Raw genomic sequence first — 24,719 nt, 5'->3', positions numbered from 1 at the left:
ATGACGATAATGATACTTCACTACTTCAGCATTTCATTTTCAACTCCACTCATTCAATTCAATTTGATCTACTACTAGGTACTTGTTATTTGCTATTGCTCAAGTTGAATTAGTTGAAAGATCAGAGGTAAAGTAAATACAGTACCTATTGTACCCTATACCTATAGTGATCTAATTATTCCACTTTGGTTCGAACTCTATTCCTGATTGCAGTGATTGCAATCATCTAAAACAAACTTCAGAAATTATACAACCAGATTCTCATCTCTATAGTTCATTTGACTTCTCATTTTGCCGACATTCCTCCGTAAATTTGTGTGCCTATACTGAATGCAAAATGATAAATGTATGAAACAAGATGACAAAAACAAGAATAAACCCTTTGTTAATTGAAAGCGATTAGAGTGAAAATTCAATCAGATGTTGTGATCATAAAACTTGTACTACATCAATACATCATCTTCAAATAGTTTTAATTACGTTGTTTCAGTCGCAAAATTTGAAAATTATTAAATTTTAATAGCTTCATTCTTTCTCCAACAAAATTAGCGATTTATGTACTAAGTTCATCGAAAAGATAACCTGATAAGTGAGTGAACAGTGAACGTTTCATTCAAGTTGATTCGTTCGCGTAGGTTGCTAACTGTATGTGAGAATAACAAATCCCCCAAAAAACTTGGAACTTTTTTTTTTAATTAGATGGGAAAAAAAGAATTATCTTTAGGTAACTACGTTACTAAGGACTTTAAAAAGTGTTTGTTCAATTTCATTTTCATCGATATTTAAAGGCGAGTTCGAGATTGCTGCCGAAAACTACGCTATTCAAACTTTTTCATCTTCATCGATACGAAATAGGAATGAATCAACAGTTTACTTCGGTGCCGTTGGTAGTGAGTTGATCTACGTATTATTAATAGTACCTACTACTAGCATTTGAACGGATTGTCCATATTATATGTATTTGTGTCAATAGATATGGAAGACCTGAAAATAGGCATCGATCGTAAAACGTATCGTTTGAAAGAAGAAAGCTTAGCCCGTAAACGCAATCAAGAGTATCACAAGCAACTGTTTTGGAACGATATCACCAATTATTATAAGATTTGGGATGTACAAGCTGCCAAATACAATTCTTGGGCCTCTCAGCCGCCTACTCCTACAAAGTAAGTCGACCACCTTACCAGTAGGTACTAGGTAAGTAGGTATTATCGTAGCATAACAATCAATGTTCACCGACGTTGGTGGGTGCAGCTACCGTATAGTGCCTATAGTGGTATCCAATTAGGCAATTACCCCGTACCTACGTAGCATGTGAATAGTATGTGGACGCACTAGATTCTTTGTACCTTAAGAACTTGCGTAAATTATTCGAAATATGTAGATGCGAGGATGATGATCGTAATGGCAGTGAACAACTTGAACAAAGAAGAAACCGTTTGTCACGTTTGTTGAGCGACGAGTTCCGACATTACGAACACGATTTGGAGGTATGTTTCTAGTGCTGCTAGTTGCACCGAATGTGAGTCTATTAAATGCTGTAGTCCCAGCAGGTATCGTTACTAATCGATAAAATCGGCTCCGTAGTTGTTGCTACGTTCGAAGAATATCAAAACTGCGAGTAAGAAAACCGAGATGAGAGGCAGCTCAGAAGACGACGATTGCAAAGCATCCCGAAATTCGACGTCTTCCGGCGTTCGTCATCTTTCGGTAAGTTTGTCGCTATTTCAGCGATCGCGATTATCTGCGTATTGTAGTGAAAAAATCACCGAAACGGTGCTCAAGTATTCTTTCGTACGAGGTGTCTGCGCAATCATTTATGGCACTGCTTGTTGCTCAGGGCATTTGTACTCGTTGTATGTAGGTGTATTTCTTGTCCGTTTTTTTTTTTTTTTTTGTTGGAAAAATGCATTTTATCTATCGCACATTTTTTCACATGCGCGGTGTATTACTTATTGTTGTGTAGCTCGAAAAGAGAAGTTTTCAAGAATCGATGAAACAATGCTGGGACGAACAGCTAAAAGAGAAGCAAATGCAGAAAGAGTTCGAAAGAAAACTTGCGTTGAAGCTAGAAGAGGAAACCGCCAGACAACGGTTGCTAGAAGAACAGGTACGAGAGCGAGATATTCAGAAAAGAAAAGAAGAAACGAAAAAATTACAAACGTACTTACAGTCGCAAATAGAAGAGGTGAAGTAAGTTACCAAGTATCCAACCTATTTTGTTTGCGCGCCTATGTGTATAATGTTTTAATGTTTATTGCGGTACGTCTACGTATCGTTGTACTCGTATCATTGGTAGTTATCGTATAAGTCGGCGATTGCCTTTCAAATCGTAATCTTAGATACTTACGTAAAATGGCGTAGTTGCGAACCACTACCTAGTTCCTAATGCGTATTATCTTCGCGCTGTTTCACGAAGAAAGCGAGACGAATTAACGCAGCAAATTAAACACCGCGAACGACAAGATATACAATTGAAGAGAGAATTGGAAGAAATGGCTGTGCGAAGAAATTTAATCGAAAAACAACGACGTAGCAAGGAATTGTGGTAGGTACTAAATAGTCGCACCTTTCACTCTCAAAAAATGATAATTTTTCTCCGAGTTTTGTTTCCAATTAAATTCTATACTTACGTACGCGTCAAAAATTTGAAAGCCTATAAAGTAACGCCGGTGTTGAAATAAATGTTTGCGCAGCTCGTTTCTACGTCATCAGTATCAGATGCAGTTGAAACAAAAAACTAAACGCGTCCAAGAAGAGTTGAAAGAAGATCAACATTTCGTCGAGCAACTCACTCGCTGCCTAGATCAGGAAGAGCTGAAGAATAGTTTGATTCGCGAACAGGCCAGAAAGGAAATAGATCGCGCCAATGCCGTATTGCACGAATATTCCCATCTAGAAAAGCAGCGTGAAAAAGAAATGGATTTCTTATTTTTGTAATGTGATATTTTTACACGATTCCGTATACGCGAGCGCCTATCGCCAATAGGTGTTCGTCGCGTGAGTGCGATGATTTTTAAAACCGGTGTCAATTGCTCTGTGTAGCGAGGAAGCGAAAAAACTCTGGCACAAACAAGAAACACGCTGGATTGCCGAACAGGAAGCCAGAAATAATCTAATGAGTGACGTATTGATTACTTTACAAAAACAGGTACCTAGACCTACGTGTTTTGTTGTAACATTTATAAGTACATACTCGTAATATAGCGTTAGGTAGTCACTAGTTACATTTACGTAGGCGTGAAAATCTTTCGTTTTCGCAGATTAAAGATAAACTCGAACAAAACGCCGAACAACACTCGAAATTAGTCGAAGAAAAAGAATTATTACTGAAGAATATAGAAGCGGCGAATATTCGTTTAAAGGAAACCAATTACGAAGCGAAGGAAAAACAGCAGAAATATCGACAAGATCTCGACACTCAGGTTTCGTAAAACTTTACGTTTATTCATCGTCATTAATTGTCTGATTTCTCGCTTTACGTTTCACCGCTCGCTTTACACGATTTTTTTTCTCGTACAGATATTGGAGAAATGCTCGAATGTTCAAAACGAAAACAACCAATAAGAAGTTTCACTGTGATGTCTCCGTTGAAGTTCTACTAGTTTGATTTCAAATCAAGCCGGATTTCTGCTCCTAATAATTTTGCCACTTTATAAAATACACATATATGTACCTCACTGATTTCAGCGTCACGTATTTGTAATACTCGGCAGTACACGTGCGAGATGTTTATTTTTGACGAGAGATGAAGTACGTACGAGTAAATCAAGAAGAAGAGCACCACGAATCGTTTACGCGTGTATGAGAAAGAGAGTTGACCAATGTGAAACGAATACTCGGCTTTTATTTGCGAATTTCATCCGAAATGTACATACATTACATATTTACATACGCTACTTACGTTAATTTTAAAATATAAATACAAACCGTGCTTTTTTTTTCAATTTTTTGTTCTTTGGTATGTAAGTAGTTTTCGTTTTCGTTTTATGTTTTGTTTTTCTAGTCGTACGCGTGATAAGTCGGCGAAACTGCGCGCATTCGAATCGTTAACGTTGTTCGTTGAAAGATACGTCCTCCGGCTGGATAACTAAGTCGAAGTAAGCGTTATCGCGGTAAATTCTCACGTTTAGAACGTTATGCTTTTCTAACGCTTGGTATACGGCGTTGGATGACTCGACGGGAAGACCGTTTATTTCGACTACGATGTCTCCTGGCACCAGACCGCCTCTGCGAAGAAAACGTTACAAAACATATGATAATCGACTATCGACTATTTCACGTTGGCTTTCGATTACGGTTGCAGCTCTCTTCAGTCTTCACTCTTTGTCTATCGGTTATCTGTATGTAGTTTTCTTAGGCTGGCTAAGTAGTAAGTACGAGTATATTAGGTAGGTATTTTAAATGTATTACCTGTAGGCGGGTGATCCGATTACCACTTTCCAAACTAGAGCGCCTCGAGTTATCTCCGCCGGAACGTGATGATTTCGGATTTGCAGGGCGCGCAGAGTATCGGCGTTCAACGTTAACATGGTTATGCCGAGGTAGCGTTTGGACGGTGGCGTTATTATTCCTTAAAAAAAATAGTTTATAATCGTGTAGCTCGCGGCTGCGTAGCAACTACGAGTAGTTACGCACTCGTAGTCGTAGTCGTATAATCGAAAATAGAAGAATTTTGTCGCCGCGTTTACCTTTGGAACGGCGAGCTTCGCCTCTCTTCAGAAACTGTCGAGCGCAGTCGATGGGAATAGCGAATGAAATACCGGCGGAAACCTTCATCGAATTGATGCCCACCACTTGACCGTCCAAATTGACCAGAGGACCTCCGGAGTTTCCAAACTGCAGAGAACGTGGCAAAAAAAAAAAAAAAAGGAGAAAAAAGAACGTTCGTTATTATAGTTTATAGCTTACCCACGCGTTCGCGTAAGGTGTTAAGGTGTTACTCGTATTTACGGTTATAGAAGCGTCCGTTTGTATGTAATCCATGTCTTTATCGAATAAGCCCAATTCCGTGCTGGTTCTGCTGACGGAACTGACGACTCCGGCTGTGATGGTGTTGGATAGCGACAGCGGACTTCCCATCGCGATTACCCATTCGCCGGGTCTCAGGTCCTTCGACACTCCCAACTTCATGACCGGTAACTTGGCCTGTAACGATTCGTCGATTCGTAAAAAGTTTGTGTCTCGTTTCGTTATTCGCCGTACGAGTAAGTTGGTAAAGTACGATTTCGTTGGTGCACGTTATTTTTAGTGTACCTATAGCGAAAGATGTACCTAACTAGGTGGCGGTAATTTTGTTCTCACGAATTTTATTAATACGTCTTATGACATCAAATTTAGCATACCCGTATGCGCCAGGGCGCGAGTAAAGGCTGTAACGTGACTTCTTACTTATTAGGTACTTACTAAGAAGAGTAGCTAACAATTTAGTACCTAATTCAACTACTCGTACGACTACGAGTATTAACAAATGCGTAGAGGAAACGGATATCATCAGCCGGCCGCCGAGCTGTACGTACTTTGGGTTTTACGCGTATCGTTGCTAAATCTGATTTTACGTCGATATCTTCCACGATGCCCGGGTAAACGGTTCCGTCGGCCAGTCTGATCTGTACATATAGTGCAATAATGTGTACAAGGTACGCGTTATACGGGTATGTATGTGTAGTTGGAGCACCGAGCAGGTACGTAGAGGCACACATATGTTAGAGTAGAACCAATTTAGGTGAAGCGCGCGCCACTCACTTGCACAGCGGAACGAGGATGGCCCATCACGACGTGAGCGTTGGTTAAAATCAAACCGTTTTCTTCTACAATGAATCCGGAACCGTTTGTCATCGAAGGGTGACTCCTCGAAAAGTAATCGAGCCTGCGAAAAGCGAAGCGAATAAGATACACGTACACGTAGCCGGGTAAGTTGAGTACAACACATACGTGTAGATACGAGTAAATGTAAGGTTCACCTGCGGGTGTCTTTGATATCGACGCATACGACCGCATCAGCGCATTCTGCCACTATGTCGGCTATGAAATTGAATTGATCGCGTAGGTTGCGTTTCGAAAGGCTGGCCGCGCTCGCCACCGGCCATATACTCGCACTCGCACTCGTACTCGCATTCACTCTTATTATTTCATTTTTATAGAGATAGTATCCGCCGATGCCTATGCCGATGCCGATAGCGCCGCACCACGTTAAACCGTTACGAGCCACCTTCCGCAGTTGGTTTGTCGCGTAGAAACGCGTCTTGCGGTTGCCGCTGTCGCCGTCGCCGTAGTCGTGTTGAGTGCCGCAATGCCGACGTTGCGAATCGACGTCGAATCGTCTCGACTTGACAAAATGTAATTTCGTCGAGAAACGTTCGCGATGAGCGTGTACGCGCTTCCAGCAACTGGTACTAAGAAACCACAATCTCGCAGCCATTTACTTACTCGTAATGACAATACGGTCGCGGTCCACTCCACTCCGCACGCTAATTAATGAATCGCCAGCGCCGGTGTTTCTGTAATCGTATCGAATCGAGTCGGTAAGCGCATTTTTAATTTTTATCCCTAATCGTAATCACGAACTACCTACGATATTATTTACTCCTAAACGTGTAGTATCTATCTACCTACATATTGATATAATAAATACGCGTCTAAGGTAATAGTACCTACTTGTACGTACCTACGTAGATGTGCCAATGGAAAAATAACGGAAAATTAATGAACTGAACGAAGGAAAATATCGACGTTCAGTTTTACTCGACTTCTTTTTACGTTTACCGCGAATAATGAGTAAATGATGGACTCGACGCAAACTCGACGTTATCAATGCCGCTCGTATCAATTTATAAAAGCGTGTTGCGTGAAAAAATGCCGATTTACCTACTTGCAGTTACTGGGTTCAGTGGGTTCGTACTTCGTGGTAGGTAACTTTTGCTGACTTGTGAGCGAAACGAGTAGTCGATGAACGAAGCGATGCAACACTGCAGCAACAGCCTGTCATCATTTTCCATTGGTCGTAGACTAGTAGTCGTAATACACATAGGTAGGTAATAGCCAATAGGTATTATAATTATGTATCGTATTATTAGTAATGTCACTAATGTCTCATGCAATCATGCATGCGCTATCCTGCTTTTGGAATCGAAACTACCGCACCTCTCTGCGGGCGTACCTTCGTAAAATAAACTCGCCCCTCCCCCGCTCTAAATTTCTGTAGAATGTTTTTGCCTTGCCCTGCCCAGTGCAGTGGCCACTTGGCCAGTGCCCTCCTTCGAGTCACTCATGACATGACTCATCCGTCATCGAGTGCTATCAGTATCAGATACTTATGTACGAGAGTTATGCTCGCTCTTTTATACATTGTTCCAGCTTCAGCTCATTCCACGATTAATTAAGCCGTAAGCGAAGCGGATGCTGGGGATATGTAAAGATGGATACTCACCTACAGTATTTTTGTAGTCGGCGGCGCGGCTCGACGTTGCGAAATTCGATAAATGTTGGGGGGGGGGGTACTTAGGTCCGTATCAAAATAATGATGGTTTGGTTAAAATGTCTTGCAAATTTGTTTCAAGTCTCGGAGGTACGTGTTATATGTTTACGCGTAGGCTTGAACATTAGTCATCGGTCTGCATGGTACGGTACGAGTAGCGAGTAGCGAGTACATACTTAAATGTTACGTTTCTTAACGGAGATGCGAAATGTCGACAGTTACATTCGGAGCTTGGAAATTGGATGCGGTCCTACGCGGCGAATACTGTAGGAATACTTTCGTAATAGGTACGTACTACGTACCACAGCTAATGATCGTAATGGCAAGTTGGCAATGCCGATGACGATGAGCGATGAGCGATGACCATTGACTTTTATGATGCGAATATAGTGTATTAACGCCGTCGCCGTCGCCGTCGCCGTCGCCGTCGCCGTCGCCGTTCAACTGCGGAAGATGAGAAATCAACTACTGGGTTTTTGCGATACCGCGTGTCTTCGTGAGGTAGGTATTTCTATTTGGTAGTGCGCAATTTTTGCGTTTCGCGTTGGCTTGGCTTCTCTTCGTTGGTTGATGTTTGGCGTTTGGCGTTCGTAGTCTTGGTAGTGATTGTGATCGTGGTCGTGGTCGTGGTCGTCGACTCTTACGCTGGATATCGCTATTCCAAAAGTGCTGCACTGTTGCGGAGTTGGTTGGTTTTCGACTTGGGTATCTGTCTGCGCTTTGCGATGTTTCTCTCTCCGCGGATGTGGCAGTGTGACGTGTAGTCGTGTACAGCAGCGACGGCAACGGCCGAGTATGAGTAAGCTTTTGCGCTTTCGCTTTAGTTGCGATTCGTTTCAGTAAGTGTTCGCTCTTGGCTCGCTGTTCGCGGCGACTCGTAATTCGTACCTACGACTACGAGTATACGTATAATGTTCGAATAGGTGCTGGCGTGTATAGCACGTGCGTGGTATCGTATCGTGTCGTGTCGTGTCGCGTCCTGCTCGCGTTCGACGTGTTTTTGCGTCGATTTTCACTTTTTCAGTCTTAATTTATTTTTCATTTTTCATTTTTCATCGTCGTCGTTCTATCGTCCCATTTGTACGTAGGCGAGCGGTGTAACGCTTTATTTGTCGGTAGGTACGTATCGTAATCTATATTAAACCTACTCCTATACCCATACCGCGACCGTTATCAAAGCCAGTCGAATTTAGATTAAAATGCGATTCGCTCTCGCATTTCACATGTCCCTGTCGCGGTGGCGCGAACACCTACTCGTATATTTATGTACGTACATGTCACGTTCATACTTGTAAGCGCAGCGCAGCGCAGCACAGCATAGCACATGCATACGAGTAGGTGAACTAAAATGAGATAGCTACATATTGTCAACAGTGCTGTAGGTATTTGTAGCGGAATTTGTATACTTACCTACCTACCTACCTACCTACCTACCTATTTACTCGTATTAATATTTTACTCGTATGTACTTGTGGTTAATGCGTATAAATATTTACTCGTATGTATGCGATTGTTCGGATGCAGGTGTCAGTGCAGCTTACCGCTTTCTTCGCAGCGCATCAACAATTACATCGAGCTCGCGTATGTGACTAGTTGGCCGGCGCGGTGGCCCGCCAGCTGGCCGGCCAGCTAGCTAGCTAGCTAGCTAGCTAGCTGCTGGAAGGCGTGCTATCGGCGAACGTTTGGTCGGGTGATTAGTGGAAGCGGCTGCGATATTCGGACCGACAATACCCGACGACGACGACGACGACGGACATGATGGCAGGATATCAGCGGCTGCGGCGGCCAACTGGGATGCGGATTGTTTCGGTTACGATTTCGATTGCCGTTTGCTTGTTGATTGGCGTACGCGTACGCGTAGCTAGCGGCGGCGGCTCGTGCTCCGAGGCGAAACTATGTTGTCCGGGAAGAGATTCGTCTTGCGTGGTGCAGAAAACGCTGCTGATGAACGCCGTCGACCAAGATTCCAACGAGAAACCATGCTATTGCGATCACGCTTGTCTCAAGTTGGACGACTGTTGCGACGATTTCAAAAAATCGTGTCACGGTAAGCCCGCTAATAGCAGAGTGCATACTGCATACTGCGTACTGCGTACTGCGTACGCATAAATTAGACATGTATACCGTAGCTACGTCTACAACCACGACCACTTGCGGTCCATCAGGTCACTGAGTGTAACCGCGTAGGTCTAGGTACCTAGCTAGCTACCTACCTACGTATTGTATTTTGCGAAATTATCGTACACATGTACCATACAACATAATTATGTACTCGTAGGTAGGGTATCGGCGAATTGGCGAATTGGCGAGACGACAAAAAGATGTAGCGTAGCACTACGACGACTACCTACCTACCTAATCGTAGCCTTGCTAGCATAAAAATCTTACTTTAGCGTTCTCTACGGACTCGGGTTCGAGCTCGAGCTCGAGCTCGATAATATCTGTCGTAAAATTTTCCAACTTTTGACGCTGATAAATGCGGTTTAAAATAAATGGACTCGTTTTCTTTTCGCGTTCCTTTCGATATTGTTTATTCGTCGTTTGTTTAAACGAGTATTTCTCGTTTACGGAATACTAATGTGTGCGCTAAGCCCGCGCGCCCGTGCCCAGCATCATCGCATCGCAGATCGCAATCTTCTGCTGCCCCGTGCACCGTCGTTTTTTCTCTCTTTTTTTTCTTTTTCTTTTTCTTTTTTTCATTTTTATGTTTCATACTTACTCGCTTTATTTCATTGTTACGTGTGATTATACGTGTGTGTGTGTGTGTGTGTGTGTGTGTATAACTGTAAGTAAGCGTTTTGTGCGGTGCTCCTCGCATTCATTTTCTCTTCTATTTACGGGTTTAGCTTACTGCAAGTGAGTAGATACGAGTAGGTAGGTAGATATGTGTACTAGACGTATTTACCACATCTATGGACTGCGATAAGAGTGACCTATTTAATTGTGCTGCAGACGTACTTACTCGTAATATTGCCGATGATACCGAATCATTCGTTCATTGTTGGATGTGTCGTCCATGATACGTATTACGTACGTAGGTACTTCGCACACGACAGTAAAATAGGGGCTTAGGTTGATGGAGCATGGAGCTGAGAGCAGCTTCGCTTAATTTTAAGGTACATACATAGAAGGTCTTAAATTATGTAGTACTCGTAAGAGCGCGAGCGGTTTCACGAGTACCTATTGCTAGTGTAGAATTCGCTTTGATATCAAAGACACCTAATCAACTCGCTGTTTTGCTGACGACGACGACGACGACGACGACGACTTAATTAGCATCGAGTCGTGAAGCGTTGCAATTTGACGTGATGTGGGAAACTGTAGGGAAAGAGATACCTACCGCTACCCTACCTGCGCTGCGTGCCTCCAATGCCTCCATCTATGCATACGTATTATGCGTATAGGAGCGCGTATACGTTTAAGTTTACGTTTACGTTTACGAATCTGCCTTATGGACGGGGTGAGGTGGGGTATTGGGGTAAGTACCATACAGTAGGTAGTGTCGCGTCGACGGCGTGTGTCTGTCTACCTTGTCTACAATAGTGAAACACGAACACGAACTACGAAGCGATTGCGAAAGCGAGAACGAGAACGAGGCTTAACAAAGTTGCGATAGGAGGACGAACGGACGGAGGGACGAGGTGGGCGCGGGGCGGCGTATGGCGTATGGCGTAGCGCACCTGTAAGCAAAACCGAACGATATAACGTTCCCGCTGGCTCCAGCTCCAGCACCAGCACCAGCACCAGTATACGCATTACGCATAGACAGCTTTCTTGTTGGATAAGTTATTTCAATTTATAGAAATTTTCCCGCTCGCTATCGCTAAAGAGCTTTGTTCGTTTTAATTGTACTCGGCGCGGCGCGGCGCGGCGCGGGCCGCTGCCGACTCTAATTCGCTTGCATTTCTTAAGAATTTGCGAGCTTTAATTAATGACTGTCGCTTTCGTTTTAGCGTCGCGACGTCAGCCGGCTGTAAGTGTAATACGAGTAGCTACGGCTACGGCTACAGCCTACGCGTATACCATCGTTATGTATACCTATCTACCTGTTTTTGAAAGTACATACGAGTATGTAGTGATTTACATGTAGCTTTTTAGGTTCGATGCTCACCCTCGGCGCGGCGTCAGTTTCTCAATACATATCAATTTTTACCTCAGGTGAGATGGAGCGCTTTCGTGCGTGCGCGTGCGCCTCGGTATAAGTATTCACGTTGGTTGAACCTGGCACGAATCACCAATACATAGTACCGACCAAAAAAAAAGAGTCCACTTTGACCGCGTTTTTTTTTTTTTTTTTTTTTTTTTAGTGGTAATCGCTGCCCTTTCGCGTGTCGAAAAGTCTGCACGATGACACCTTTCTCATCGGCAGTACGTATGATTTCGTGATTTCGAGCAAAGTTGCGCGTTCTTCCTTCGCCTATTTCTTTGATCTCGTTCGAACGTGTACAAATGTTTGGTGTTGGATACGTTAGACGTACCGCTACCTACTGGAAAGAGCGTAGGACTCGTATACAAATTGTGAAATTTTTTCAAGAAAGACGAGAGGAAAGTGCGAGGGTGGTAATTAGCTCTATAGCTACGTAGTAGTAGCTACACGCATGCTCTTGAATATCAGACGAAAGCCTACTAGGGTGTACCCAGTACCGTACCTTATTCGTCGTATTACGATGGGATTTTTGTTTTTTGTTTTTTCCACCTCTACCTTTCATTCTCTGAACTTGCAACATCGAGTGAGGAAATCACACCGCGAAATTTTCAGCCCCCTCGATGAAAAATACCTAAGTGGTGCTAGTTTTTACAAAATATGCAAAATATGACAAAATGTTTGAAATTGACAACTTTCTAGTTCCAACACCTCAGTAGTCGAGTCCATACTTAGGTAAAATCAACTTATATACTCGTATGTACCACAATTTTAGCCTACTGTCTCCGTCGATGACTAACCGGCGGAGTAGAGGAGAAAACTCTTTATTTATATTACGTAGTACGTAGTACGTACTTATTCGTGAAAGAAAGATTTGTTAACGCTCTAAAGTTGCCGGGTTTCGCGAGAAAAATGTTTTCAACCGTGTTAGTAAAAATCAAATTGTGCCAGGAAACCTCTCTTCTTCTCCCCCCCCCCCCCAGATCTCAAAATGTATAAGAAATCCGAAAAATTATTCCATTTGCTTGGACGACCGAGGGATCGATTTCAGCTTTTTCTCGAAGAGAAGTCATTTAAAAGAATTCTGAAAGGAGATTGAATTGAAAAAAAACCAATCGTTTAATTTTTTAAACTTCGAAGGTCTCTATGTAAATGGCCAACATCGTAGGGGGGGGGGATCCATCAATTTTTTAACTATTTTTTGTCGATTGTTTTTCGACTTCGAGGAGCTTTATACGTATAAGAGAACCAACCTTACTCGGAAGATCGGGGGTTAGGTTTTTCTTAAAAATGTGCTTATTTAGAAAGATTCTGCTCGTTCAAAAATTTCCCTAAAATTTCTACAGGCAGCAGTGGCATTTATTTTTTATATTTTTCAATCCTTCCCCAAATTTTGTAGTGAGGGGGGGGGCTGAAATGCTCCGTACTAGAGAGAACCGATAAAAAGTTTTTTCTCGAAAAAGGCGTTAGGCCTATTGTACATAATGTAAAACAATATTCTAATGTGAAAATGAGATATTTTCAAAAACTTTCCTCCGATTTTGATATTTTCATTTCTTACTTACGATTTATTCGGCTTTTATGGTCTTTTTACTAGCGAGCCAATATGGTTTGAAGGGCCGGGGAAAGTTTTTTCTCGGAGAGAGGATTATTTAGAGAAATTCTCGATGCAGAAACGAAGGATTTTCGCTAATTAACTTTTTTTTCATTTTTTTTCAACTTGCGGGGAGGAGGCTACCGGCATCGCATCACTTTTTAGTCAGATATTTTCTCAGCCGAGGTAGAAAATTGCAACTTTCTTTGTAAAATGAAGTACACCCTGGTAGGTGTAGGTGTAGGTGGAGGTATAGGTACCTATTACAGTACATACTCGTACGAGTACCTATGTCCTATATGTGTATAGGTATCAGGTACGTGTGCGTGTGCGTGTATAGCTACAAGCTACATACATACATTTATTTATTTGATAACAAATGGCGTGTCGATGTCGATGTCGATGTAGAGAGAAAGAGAGAGGGAGACTAGGAGCACGATGATGGACGTAGGTGAACGTGCATTGAACGTGGCGAAGCGGCGGCGCGCGGCGTGCGGCGTGTTTGCGTTCGAATTTGGCATTAATCGTAGCCTAATCTAATTAACGAATCTTACAGCGTACGCGTACAGCGTACAGTGTATGGCGATGGCGTCGGTAGAATCGTGTTTTAATCAAAAAGCTATTCATCTCGCGCTCGGCAAACTTTGAAGCTGTGAAAGGGTGGCTGGGGTGGCGTGGCGTGGCGTCGGCGGAGAGCGGAGAGCGGAGATTTCTTCTTCGACACGTTTCTCCTTTTCCGGCAGTTTGTTTTTCTTCTTTTTATCCGAAAGCTCGCTCGTTTCACAGTTATCTACTCGTACTTTTCGAGTCGAGTTTTTATTCTCACGTTACCTAATCGTTACCGTAATGTAATGTAATGTGGGTTGATAGGTTGATAGGTAGATAGATGGGCACTGGGCAGGTACCCAGGAAGTCGAGTACCTTTTTCAAATTTCAAATCGAATTTCCGAGTTTGTTTTTGTTTTTAAACGGTTGAATTAAACACACTGAGTACCTAGCTGGAGTGGAGTGGAGTGGGGTGGGGTGGGGTGGAGTAGGTACTGGTAGCCGCTGATTCGCTAACGACGATTCACTCGAAAGTTGGTTGACTTTTTACGTACGAGTAGGTATTTTACGTTGTCGGGCGATGTGGAAGTACGGTACGTAGTAAAGCTATCACGCTCACGAATAGGTAGGTAGGTAGGTAGGTAGGTAGAGGTACCCAAGTCCCAAACCCGTTTACTGGTTTACTGGTTTACTGGTAGCCTAACGACTAACGAGTAAGTAATAAGTATGCCGTGCCATCTACTCTACGCGTATAAGAAATGCCAAATGCGCTTTATCATTGTCAACCGGCTAAAAGTACTCGTATAAAAATGTTTGAAACGAACGCGGAACGGCCACCGTTTCTGCGTCTGCTGTAAACTTGGAAATGCCCATCTGTCACGTTACTTTCCTATTTGTCGTTTCTTTTCCCTTTTCTTTTCTTTTTTACGAGCGTATTTTTCTTTCATTCGCTTTATTACACATCCTACTCACTCATTTACTTATAGGTGCGTTTAGTATCCACTGCAAGCGGCGCGGCGCGACCGTACCGTACCGTATCGTACATGTTATCCATTAGAATGGCAATGGCTGTCGCGAATTTTGCACTTTTCAATTTCGCATAGTACGAGAGGTGTACGTCTGTACGTGTAATGTCGTAATGTCAAATGTGTATTGTGGACTATGATTTAGTGTCGCAGCGCGACCTCCTATTCAGTCCAGTCCAGCAACCCGCTATGGCATGGCATGGCATGGCACTTGGATTTGATGTGCAACTTGCTTCTACATATCTTTACTTGACGGTCGCCGTCGCCGTCGCCGTCGCCATCGTTTGTTAGTTAACCAGTTAGCCAGTTGCCCTTAGCCTAGAATTACCGTTACAAATACCTATGTAGCATTTTTCTAGTGGTCAATTGGTATACGTGTACCGTGTGCGTGATTGTGGTGCAAAAGGAGGCGGCGGCGGCGGCGGCGGCGGCGGTCTTTCTTTGCGCCAAATTAGGTAGACCAACTACTCGTACCCACATCGCTCGTAATGTACCTATTATGGTTACGGTTGTTAAAACTGGTGCTAGCGCTAGCTTTTCCCTCAAACGCTCTCAAACTGAAACTGCCTATAACAGAGACGCACGCGCGTGCGTGCGCGGATAGCATTACGATGATGGTCGTGGTCGTGGTCGTAGAACATACATTTGTAGTTGACTAGTTGTACATTCGATTCGTACCTACCTATTTCGTAATCGTAATTCGTATCATCTACGAGTACGAGTATCTGTCCATCTGTTTTGTACTTGTACTTGTGATTGTGTGTTTCAGTGGTCGATTGTCTGGTATCGGTGTGGCGCAACTGGAGCGAATGCGACGCAAACTGCGGCACCGGAATCACGTGGAGAACGCGAACCATCGTCAAGCATCCGCTCAACGGCGGAAGACATTGCCCATCGTTGATACAGAGGCGGGCTTGCCTCGGAACCAGCTGCGCTCAAAATCCGAGCAGCGCGCTCAAAGGTAACCGATAACCGCCACGCCAACCACTTACGACTTGGCCCGCCGGCGCCGCTGTTTGATTAATCGTCTCTTTTGCGTCTGTTTTTCGATGCAGAAATAGCTATGCTGTTACCGGCGCAATTTTCCAAACTCACCAGTAGCCGTCGCAGTGGTCCGTTCGACTTGCAAAACGACGTGGCTGCGCAAAATCGTAATAATAATTTGTAAGTGAGTTCAGCCTCAGCGGCAAAGACGAACACGAAATACCGAATACGTACTCGTACTCGTACTCGTACGAGTATTTTAACAAATTGCAATCCATCACCAATTCACCATTTCACCAATTCACCATCGTTTTCTGCATAGCAACTTTGGGTTTGTGTTTGTCCGTTCCTAAGATTACGCGACGCGTTTACGAGAAAAGAAAACACGAGTAGTTTTCGTAGCCATTTTTTTGTTCGACCAAAGACCAATACAAATTACAATCATATATACTCGTACTTGTACCTCTACCTAGACCTACGTAAAATCGAAGAGCGCGATAAATTCGTATCGACGCGTACTGCGTACCTAGCTTTTTCTAAATGTGAAAAATGTCGAATATTTTGCCCTCGTTCGACGAGAACACTGCGGGACGCGAGACGCGGGACGCGGGACGCGGGTGATAGGAGATGAGACGGATGACGCGGACGTACCAACTGCGGTTTGCTGGTGCTGGTTTCTTAAAAACAGGCTTTAAAACAATGCATTTAAATTTTTGTACTCGCGAGTTCAGTTAAATGCTCGTTAGTGTTTAAAACGATCTATTCGAACTACTATCAACCGGCAACCAGCTGTCGTCAATACCGTGCAACCAGATTTTCTCCGAGTAGGCGCGAGTTTCGCCACATCCACATCCACATATCGCGATCGCGATCCAGCGGACAAGTACATACGAGTATGTGTACCCGGTACCACTACTACGTGGCGATGGCGATATTTACGGCGAACCGAGTATGCAATTCTATTAACGCCGCGCCGCGCCGCTCGCGTCTCGGGTTTTTGGCTATTTGGGTGTAGATACGTATATAATGTTGGAACTCGGAGGATTTGCAAAATAATTATACGAGTAAATGGGCGCCGCGCCGTGTCTCTTACTTTTCCAGAAATTGTAGATGCAGCTGCGGAGAAGGGGGCAGACGAGACGTCGAAAATGAAAAAAAAACTGTACTTTTTCAACGATCGGCGCGTTATTTTTGAAATTTTTTTTGATGGCGTCTCGGACGACGTAGTTATGCGTAGGAAGAGGTACGTCTACGTACATACTCGTACATCGACACTCGACACTTGGACAGCTACGTCATGCGATGCGATGCGATGCGATGCCACGCCACTCCAACCCGTATGCCCACGCTAGCGTTACTCGTATTTTTGCTAATCGAGCGTTTTATCAACTCTATTTCGAAACGTCGAGTAAGCGAGTGATGGACGATAGCCCGAGCAGCGAGCAGCGAGCATATTGCCAATTGCCATGTCGTCGTAAAGCGTCAAAAATAATTGTCGTTTGTTCGTCGCGTCCGTCGTGTCTCGTTACTTCGTTTCGTTAGCTTTACGAATGCGTCGTTTTACACGTAGATACCTAATACTAGTAATAATTAAAACGCGCCCCGTGCCGTGCCGTGTCGTGCCGTCGATTTAACGACAAGAGTAGACGCGCGGATGCCAGGGTGCCTGCGGCGTAGGCGGCGGCGGCGGCGGCGGCGGCGGCGGCTCGAGCTACAATACTCGTAGTCGTAGTTTGTAAAAGACGAATATCGCGCCATCGCCATCGCTGTCGCCGTCGCCGTATACTGCGACTACGAAAATAAAAAACAAACCTCGCGTTTCCAGAAAAATAAGAAAGAAATTGAATTTTGCTCGTCGTGTATCCTCGCTGCGCTCCGCATTTCGTCGCTATCGTTATAATTGCGAGATGAGAGGCCATACGCCATCCGTAGGCCACCGCCGCACCGCGCCGCGCCGCCTCGCGTCTTATTCGAAATGCTAACGAGTTTTTGCCCAATTTTATTGTCAAAGTCGCATTAAACAACGACGCGGTGCGGCGCGGCGGCGCGGCGGATGGTCGGATGGCTGGATGCCGATGTGCAAAAGTTGTCGTTTTCGTTCTTCTTTTCGCGTTTGTTCTTTTCTTCATTGCCTCTACTCGCCTGCGCCATATCGCGTTGAAAATTTTCGACAATGATTTTACATCGTCTGTACTCGCCCGCATCTACCGTTCGTATTTTAGGTAGGTATTCCCTATCTACGAGTATAAGGAATGATGAAATGGTTAAAAGGTTATGGTACTTTTGGAACGTTGCTTAGCGAGTTGTTTGGTTTTTCAGGTACTGCGTTTTATTTCGAGTAGTCAAAGCGACCAAAGCGTGCAAAAAAGAGTCGCATTTCTCGGCGTTGAGCGAAGGTACGTATCTGGCCGGATGGCGCGGGCGGGTACTTGATACTTATACTCGTCATTCGTATATAGTACATACGTAGGTACTCGTATGTAGTTGCCTAACTAATCTGCTAAGCTAATCTGGTATCGGTGTTTGGCAGGTGAAAAAGTATGCGTGCAATGCGACAGCGAAGCGATGCGGCCGTCTCTAGGATATCGATGTGGCGGCCACGGTACCATGGATCGATCTACCAGCTGGAGCGCCTTGTCCGCGCCTCATTGCCACGGCAAATGGGTGCGATTGCGTGTCTCGCTAGCGTCGCCGTCGCCGTCGCCATCGCCGTCGCAACAGCAACAGCCACAGCCAGCGCAGCTTCAGACGAGCTCTTGGTCGTCCGCCGCAGACCCGCTTCCGGCGGATCCTTGTCGTCGTCTATGTGCCGAAGGGCCGCGATACGTTTTCGTATAATTCTTACTCGCGTCCAGACCTACCTACCTACCTACCTACCTACCTACGAGTATTTTAGATCTTAGCCATCAAACCACCACGCGGCACGCGGCACGCGCCGTTCATCTGTTGGTTGCTCGGAATCGTAATATGTACTACGGATATTCTACGTACCATGTGGGTTGTTATACTTGTTGGTGTTGTCACGACAAATCTGTCGAGGGCGCGGCGCGGCGCGGCGTTGTGCAGAATTTCCGCTACGTACCTACGTTTACTTTTGCCGTTGCGGTACCTATTGGCTATTTAAACTCGAATACTTACGTAACATTTTTTCGCGTCGTAAGTAATTGAATTTCTTGTCGTCGTCGTCGTCGTCGTCGTTGTCGTGTGAAAACCAAAATCCAAAAGTTTGTTTTCGTTTTTCTTTTCAGTCGAGTAGTTCGGAAAAAGTTTCTTTTTCTTTACAGAGAAAAAAGAGAGGAAAAAACAAAACAGAACAAAGACGAAAAGAAATACAAACGAAGCGTTTTAAGTAATTAAAAAGTATAGCCGATAGCCGGTAGCCGGTAGCCGGTCAAAAACAATATACTCGTACCGCGTACGAGTACATGATCGATAACGTTGAAAATTGACGTGGATGCGAAATTGCGTAACGACGCGACGGGCGACGAGAGCCGAGGCAAAAAGTTAATTCGCGAATTTGTGCGATACGAGTACTCAACTACTTACCTACTAGGTACGTACGTACTTAGCAGACGTTTGACTGTTTTGAGATTTATCGTAGGTACCTAGTACCTAGACCTACGTGTCAATTGTCAATTCGCATTCGCATTCGCATTCGCATTCGCATTCGCTTCGTGTTCGGTGTTGTTGTGTTAACGATTCTGTTGGTTCAGTGTTTGCTACCAAGTGGCAAGTACCAATCTGCGTATGCGCGCGTATGCGTATATGCGTAACCTGTGTATTATGTTTTATGTACTACTGACTATTGTATTACCCATCGTAATAGCAATTATATCGTTATCTACGCTACGTATTTATCATTACGTTTGGCGACTGTCGTAGACTTTTGTCAGCCACGCGTACTCGTATGTATGCTCTATGGCGCGGCGCGTGCCCCTTAAGTAGGTAGTAGGTACATCTACATACTCCTACAGATGTATTATTGAGAGCAGTGCATGTACATACACTATACAGGGTGCCCAGAAATATCGAGCACCCCGAAGAAAGTTTTTCATTAAAAATATACTCGTAGGTTGGCAACGTGAAGGTGCAATGTTATCTCTCCACTTCTCCAGTCCGGCCAACAACCAATCATGTGCTATCATTACTAATTTACTACTCGTATCATTCACTGTGACCAACCCAAGTATTTTAGTAGAAAACTCTTTTAGGGGTACTCGATATTTCTGGGCACCCTGCATGTAGGTATAGGTACCTACCGTACTTATGTAGTCCCGAATGATAGATAATCAATTACGTACCTAATCTAAGTAGTAAGTACGAGTAGAAGTACCTAGGTACGTTGTATTGTGTCGAAAAATGTGTACGCGGTATGCTATCGTTACGAATGACGACGAGCGATGGTAGATTAACGTTAACGTTCACGTTCACGTTCGGGTAGAAAATTGGGATACGATTAGTCGATTTCGAATAAATTGTCGTATTCGCCTACCAGCGAGTATACTTGACTCGTCGCTACAGCGCGGCGCTGTACAGTATACACGATAGGTAGGTAGGTAGGTATAGTCGAGATTCGAGAATATACCGTACCATGTGGGAAATGGGAATTGAGGAGCGGTGCGGAGTATACGCTGCGCTGGACTGGACTGGGTTGGGTTGGGTTGGGTTGGGCCGGCTCCAAATACAAGATACAAACGTACAACGACGTACGAAGTACAACTACAAATCGTTGGTTAAACGACAAACGTTCGCTCGCCACCTAACCGTTAACGTTAAGCAACTCATTTAAAAAGGCCCTTTTAAACGGATTGTGGGGTGTGGTGGAGTACAAGTTGATAGATGATGGTGGCAGCGGTGGTGTGGTGGTGGTGGTGGTTTCAAACTCAAAACTACACCAGATGGCAGATGCTACGAAACGAAATCGAAGCAAAAAGAAGGGCAGCAAGTGCGGTGAATGGCGTTGGCAAAGGCAAAACCATACGCTATGGCTTTGGCTGTATGGCTGTATGGCTGTATAGCTATCCTACGAGTATACTAATCCTACGTACGAGTATAGGTAGGTAAAGGTATGTACATTTTACTTGTACTACTCGTATGTCTGTGTACGAGTAGTATGTAGTACCTTATGTACCTCTAACCTCTACCAGTCTACCTACGCACGTACAGGTTATTGCTCGTGCATACGCGTACGGTAAGTGCGTATTTATGCGTAAGTACCTAATATAGGTATGTATGTCTATGTATATTGTATATGCGCCAACGTCCAAAAATCGCCTGCTAATGCTTGTTGTATGTACGAGTAGGTACCTAAAAGGAACGACTGCGAGTCGTTAGCCAAGGCCTACAAACGTCGCCGAATACGTGTACGAGTATTTTTATCACCCTCTCGAGTCGAGAGTCGAAAGTCGGGCGATGGCGATGGCGATGGCGATGGCGATGCCAAGTAACCAATTGACCATGGAGTGGTATAGGTATAGTCGGTATGAGTTATGTACTTGTCTAAAACGCCGAGTAAACCTAAATGTACCCATAAGGGTAATTACTTACTGCGTAATGTAGTGTACTCGTACTCGTATGTACGCGGATGATGTGTTGGTACTCGTATTGGGTAATACGTAGCCACGTAGGTAATGGAATGTACTTATGTAGGCTTACGAGTATCTACTCGTACGTCCTCCATCCTTCGATATACAGGATGCGCAAAAATATCGAATGCTCCGAAGAAAGTTTTTTAAATTAAAAATACCCGTAGGTATAGGTTGGCAACGTGAACGCCGAACGCCGAACGCCAAACGGTGTAATAGATGCATGGTACGATGCGTTTGCGTATGATTGATTGATTGATTGATTGGTTGGTTGGTTGGTTGGTTGGTGGAATGTTATCACCCTCAGTGCTATCATTATCACTCGTATCCTTGTGAAATTTTTTCCATTTTCTTAAATTGGCGAAAATGACAAATAAATTAGCGCAACCGCGTTCCAAAATACCTATTTGCCGATTTTTTTTTCTCGATGGAATGATGGATGGACGGGAGAGCGATTCAACGCCGCACGCCGCGCCTGGACCCTAATGCGTGCCTTATCAGTATCAGGGTGACCAAGAATAATGGGTTTTGATATGTTCTGATAAGCCAAAAAGGGGAAAAAATTTCCCCGAGTAAAAATTGGAAAATGGAATAACAATCGGGAAAAAGTGCTTTCAAATCGTCGTTTCGATGCAAAATGAAAGATTATTTCGCGTTTCGTTGAAACAATCACTCAAACGCCGATTTTTTATAATGCGAATTTTCTCTCCTTTGTGATAACATGGAAATGCCTTATTCTTGGTCAGTGGTCAGCTGGTCAGGTGGTCACCCGGTACGAGTACGACTCGCACTCGCGACTTACGAGCAAAGAAAGATTGGTACCTGCGTAAGTTGAGAGATGAAGAATACTCGTATCTATTAGTACGTACTATGTAGCCGCGCCGTAGCGAGAGGAAATAGACCTACGTGTACGTACGAATAGGTAAAAAGAGAAAGGGAGGGAAAATTTCCCGTAAGTGAGTGGTAACGCGTAATGCGTAGGTGTGCGTAAGTGCGAAATGGCTGACGTGAGATTTATACTCGTAGGCGTAGCTGCAGTAGCGTATCGGTATCGGGCTGCCGAATTACGAGTACATTTGTGCAACAAACGAGTGCGGCAAACCACCACCACGTTGTCTATTCGGTCGATTAATTAACAATTTTTCACATTTCACAATCGTACTGTACTGTACGTGGTTGATACGTATGTAGGTAGAGGTACCTCTATACCTAGACCTACTCGTACTCGTACTCGTACTCGTATAATGGTGAACGAGCTCTTGTGTGCCAAATGCCGCCGAATTCTTTCATTAGGTAATAGGTACCTACTACCTAGCTACCTACCTGTAATATGTAATACTCGACGCTTAAGGTGATTGGTATGTCGCGTCGCGTTGTATCGCTAATCGCTTTCGACTTTCGTATTGGCAGCTGGCAGATTTGGCAATCGCCAAGCAACAAGACCATTAACTACATACATAAGTATACTCGTACGCCAGCTCGTAGCTCGTAGCTCGTAAATTTTCAACGTGAAAAAATTACGTGTAGCGGTACCTCTGCCTTCGCAATTACTACATCGACTACACGCCGCCGCGCCGCCGCCGCCTCCGCCGCCTTCTAGCCGTACTGATACGAGTTAGGTAGAGGTAATAATAATTACAAGTACACGGTCGACGACTACTACATACTACGAGTATTTGTGAAATTGTGGACAAAAGACAGCTTGCCCTTAGCCCCTCGCGGCTGGCTCACTTGTAAGCTAATCGAAACAACAGCCTCGGCAATTACGAGTGTTACCTTCTGCTGAAATAGGTACGACATACCGTATTGGTATTGGTACTCGTAGTCGTCTCGTAGATATATCTACGAGTAAAATAAGCTGAAATAAAGTAAAGCCCAGAAAGTACTCGCGGATTGTTTTTGCACACCCGGTGCGCGTTCGCGTTCGCGTCCGCGTCCGCGTGCGGGCAAAAAGAAGTATAAAATTAATGACCCGTTCTCCGGTTTTCATCAAACGCACTTATGCTTACATTAGCATTCATTGCTCATTTCCATTTTATTCCACTTTGTTCGTTTTTTTGCCCCTTTCGCCCGTTTCGTCCCCGCACCCCTACTTTATTTAATGAGTTTAAGCGTCGTCGTCGTCGTCGTCGTCGTGTTTTTTCCCCTCCAACTATCGCCGTTCTCGTTTCTGCCATTTTTTACTTTTTACTTTTTACTTTTTCCTCTTTATTTTAGGTAGGTACGCGTCTCTTTTTATTTTTTTCGTTTTTGCTTTTGTTGTTTTGTTTTTTGCTTCGTTTCGTTTCGTTTCGTTTTGTTTTGTTTTTCAGTTTTTGCATTTTAATCGAGCTTATTGTATACTATACTCGTACGTACACACGAGTACCTACCTACCTACCTACCTACCTACCTACCTATTTTTTACTCGTAGGTATAAGAGGTTAGAGGGTGGGGGTAGGTTCGAACTGGCGATGCGAAATTTTTCACGGTACCACGCACGGCTGTTGTACCTACTCGTAGTTTTTCATATCTTTACCCGCAGCCGCACGATATACGATTTATGACATGACACGACATGACAAGACAAGACAAGACACGTTTGATGCGGGCTCCAGTTGCTGAAAAACGCACCAACATCCGCATCTTGTCACGTCGCCGCGGCCGCGTCCATGTTGTAAATACAGTACACCTATTCACCTACGGACTACGTGACGTTACGTTACCGTTACGTACTTACTACGCTACGGCTACGTACAATGAGGTACGTACCCGTAATAACGAGGTGGTTGGTAGTGGAAGTGGAAGTGGAAGTGGTAGTGTTTGTGTGCGAAAAGCGGGCAGTAAAGTCGCAGTGTCGCGTCGCACGTATTTGATACTAGTATATAGTCGTTATATTCGTTAAGCACTCGAGTAGTTAAGGTTTCGAGTTGAAAGGCGGGCGCGGGCGCTGGCATATGGCAGTTGGCATATCCATGTGTTGTAAATTATCGCGCCTTCGTCAGTCGAGCTAAATGAAAATGAAAATGAAAGCGTACGTTTGTAAGTGCTTATAAGCCGAAGCCTGCTTGATCGCGATATAACGAGCAAATGTGCCAAAATTACAGCCATCGCGATCGCCATATGCCATATACGGCATACGCGTATTGCCGTACTCGTATTTGTAAACTACCTACTTGGGTAGAATACCAAGTACCTACCTAAGTACTACTCGTAATCGTATGTAGCACATTGTTACATAGTTGTACAATTTACGTACATCTACATTCTACATACACAATGCGCAATACCTGTGGCTGGCTATAAGTATTACATACATACATATACACAATTACACATGCCTACCATGAATTCTGTTTTTACTACTCGACTCGTACTCGTACTCGCA

At 44.2% G+C, this 24,719-nt stretch overlaps 3 protein-coding genes across 7 annotated transcripts; 2 read left to right on the top strand and 1 right to left on the bottom strand.

The window, feature by feature from the left end:
- Positions 1–683: 683 nt before the first annotated feature.
- LOC135847185 (trichoplein keratin filament-binding protein-like) lies at positions 684–3,944 on the top strand. The gene is made up of 10 exons (XM_065366621.1): positions 684–890; positions 974–1,163; positions 1,382–1,487; positions 1,585–1,707; positions 1,964–2,190; positions 2,417–2,545; positions 2,694–2,933; positions 3,043–3,148; positions 3,261–3,422; positions 3,520–3,944. Exons 2-10 carry the CDS (start codon positions 976–978, stop codon positions 3,562–3,564), a joined length of 1,326 nt encoding a protein of 441 aa, XP_065222693.1. The 5' UTR covers positions 684–890; positions 974–975; the 3' UTR covers positions 3,565–3,944.
- LOC135847184 (serine protease HTRA2, mitochondrial-like) lies at positions 3,825–6,418 on the bottom strand. Its single transcript, XM_065366620.1, has 7 exons — positions 5,961–6,418; positions 5,743–5,866; positions 5,517–5,606; positions 4,951–5,145; positions 4,689–4,836; positions 4,411–4,570; positions 3,825–4,227 (listed from the first exon to the last, which is right to left on the bottom strand). The coding sequence occupies exons 1-7, from the start codon at positions 6,416–6,418 to the stop codon at positions 4,047–4,049; spliced, it is 1,356 nt and encodes a 451-aa protein (XP_065222692.1). The 3' UTR covers positions 3,825–4,046.
- On the top strand, positions 6,384–19,616 carry vex (vexed). Of its 5 annotated transcripts, XM_065366624.1 has the most exons (7): positions 6,894–7,027; positions 7,354–7,761; positions 8,999–9,521; positions 15,553–15,744; positions 15,839–15,947; positions 18,087–18,163; positions 18,298–19,616. In XM_065366624.1, exons 3-7 carry the CDS (start codon positions 9,230–9,232, stop codon positions 18,603–18,605), a joined length of 978 nt encoding a protein of 325 aa, XP_065222696.1. In that variant the 5' UTR covers positions 6,894–7,027; positions 7,354–7,761; positions 8,999–9,229; the 3' UTR covers positions 18,606–19,616. The 5 variants fall into 5 exon arrangements, with proteins under 5 accessions (XP_065222697.1, XP_065222696.1, XP_065222698.1 ...); XM_065366625.1 differs by lacking the exons at positions 6,894–7,027; positions 7,354–7,761 and adding an exon at positions 6,384–6,521; XM_065366626.1 differs by lacking the exon at positions 7,354–7,761.
- The last annotated feature ends 5,103 nt before the right edge of the window (positions 19,617–24,719 follow it).

The sequence above is a fragment of the Planococcus citri genome, chromosome 5, assembly GCF_950023065.1.
Source record: "Planococcus citri chromosome 5, ihPlaCitr1.1, whole genome shotgun sequence".
Taxonomy (NCBI): domain Eukaryota; kingdom Metazoa; phylum Arthropoda; class Insecta; order Hemiptera; family Pseudococcidae; genus Planococcus; species Planococcus citri.
The sequence above is the reverse complement of the archived record's forward strand: the minus strand, read 5'-3'. Positions and strand labels throughout refer to the sequence as shown.

What these genes read in the sequence shown, in the direction of transcription:
- LOC135847185 (XM_065366621.1), top strand. Translation starts at nt 976, where the DNA reads ATGGAAGACCTGAAAATAGGCATCGATCGTAAAACGTATCGTTTGAAA. An exon ending in CAGCCGCCTACTCCTACAAA is followed by an intron (nt 1,164 to 1,381) that starts GTAAGTCGACCA and finishes CGAAATATGTAG; the next exon opens with ATGCGAGGATGATGATCGTA. An exon ending in TCGCAAATAGAAGAGGTGAA is followed by an intron (nt 2,191 to 2,416) that starts GTAAGTTACCAA and finishes TGTTTCACGAAG; the next exon opens with AAAGCGAGACGAATTAACGC.
- LOC135847184 (XM_065366620.1), bottom strand. Translation starts at nt 6,418, where the DNA reads ATGGCTGCGAGATTGTGGTTTCTTAGTACCAGTTGCTGGAAGCGCGTA. An exon ending in ATCCTCGTTCCGCTGTGCAA is followed by an intron (nt 5,607 to 5,742) that starts GTGAGTGGCGCG and finishes CTATATGTACAG; the next exon opens with ATCAGACTGGCCGACGGAAC. An exon ending in CGATACGCGTAAAACCCAAA is followed by an intron (nt 5,146 to 5,516) that starts GTACGTACAGCT and finishes GAATCGTTACAG; the next exon opens with GCCAAGTTACCGGTCATGAA.
- vex (XM_065366625.1), top strand. Translation starts at nt 9,230, where the DNA reads ATGATGGCAGGATATCAGCGGCTGCGGCGGCCAACTGGGATGCGGATT. An exon ending in TTTCAAAAAATCGTGTCACG is followed by an intron (nt 9,522 to 15,552) that starts GTAAGCCCGCTA and finishes TGTGTGTTTCAG; the next exon opens with TGGTCGATTGTCTGGTATCG. An exon ending in TTTCTCGGCGTTGAGCGAAG is followed by an intron (nt 18,164 to 18,297) that starts GTACGTATCTGG and finishes GGTGTTTGGCAG; the next exon opens with GTGAAAAAGTATGCGTGCAA.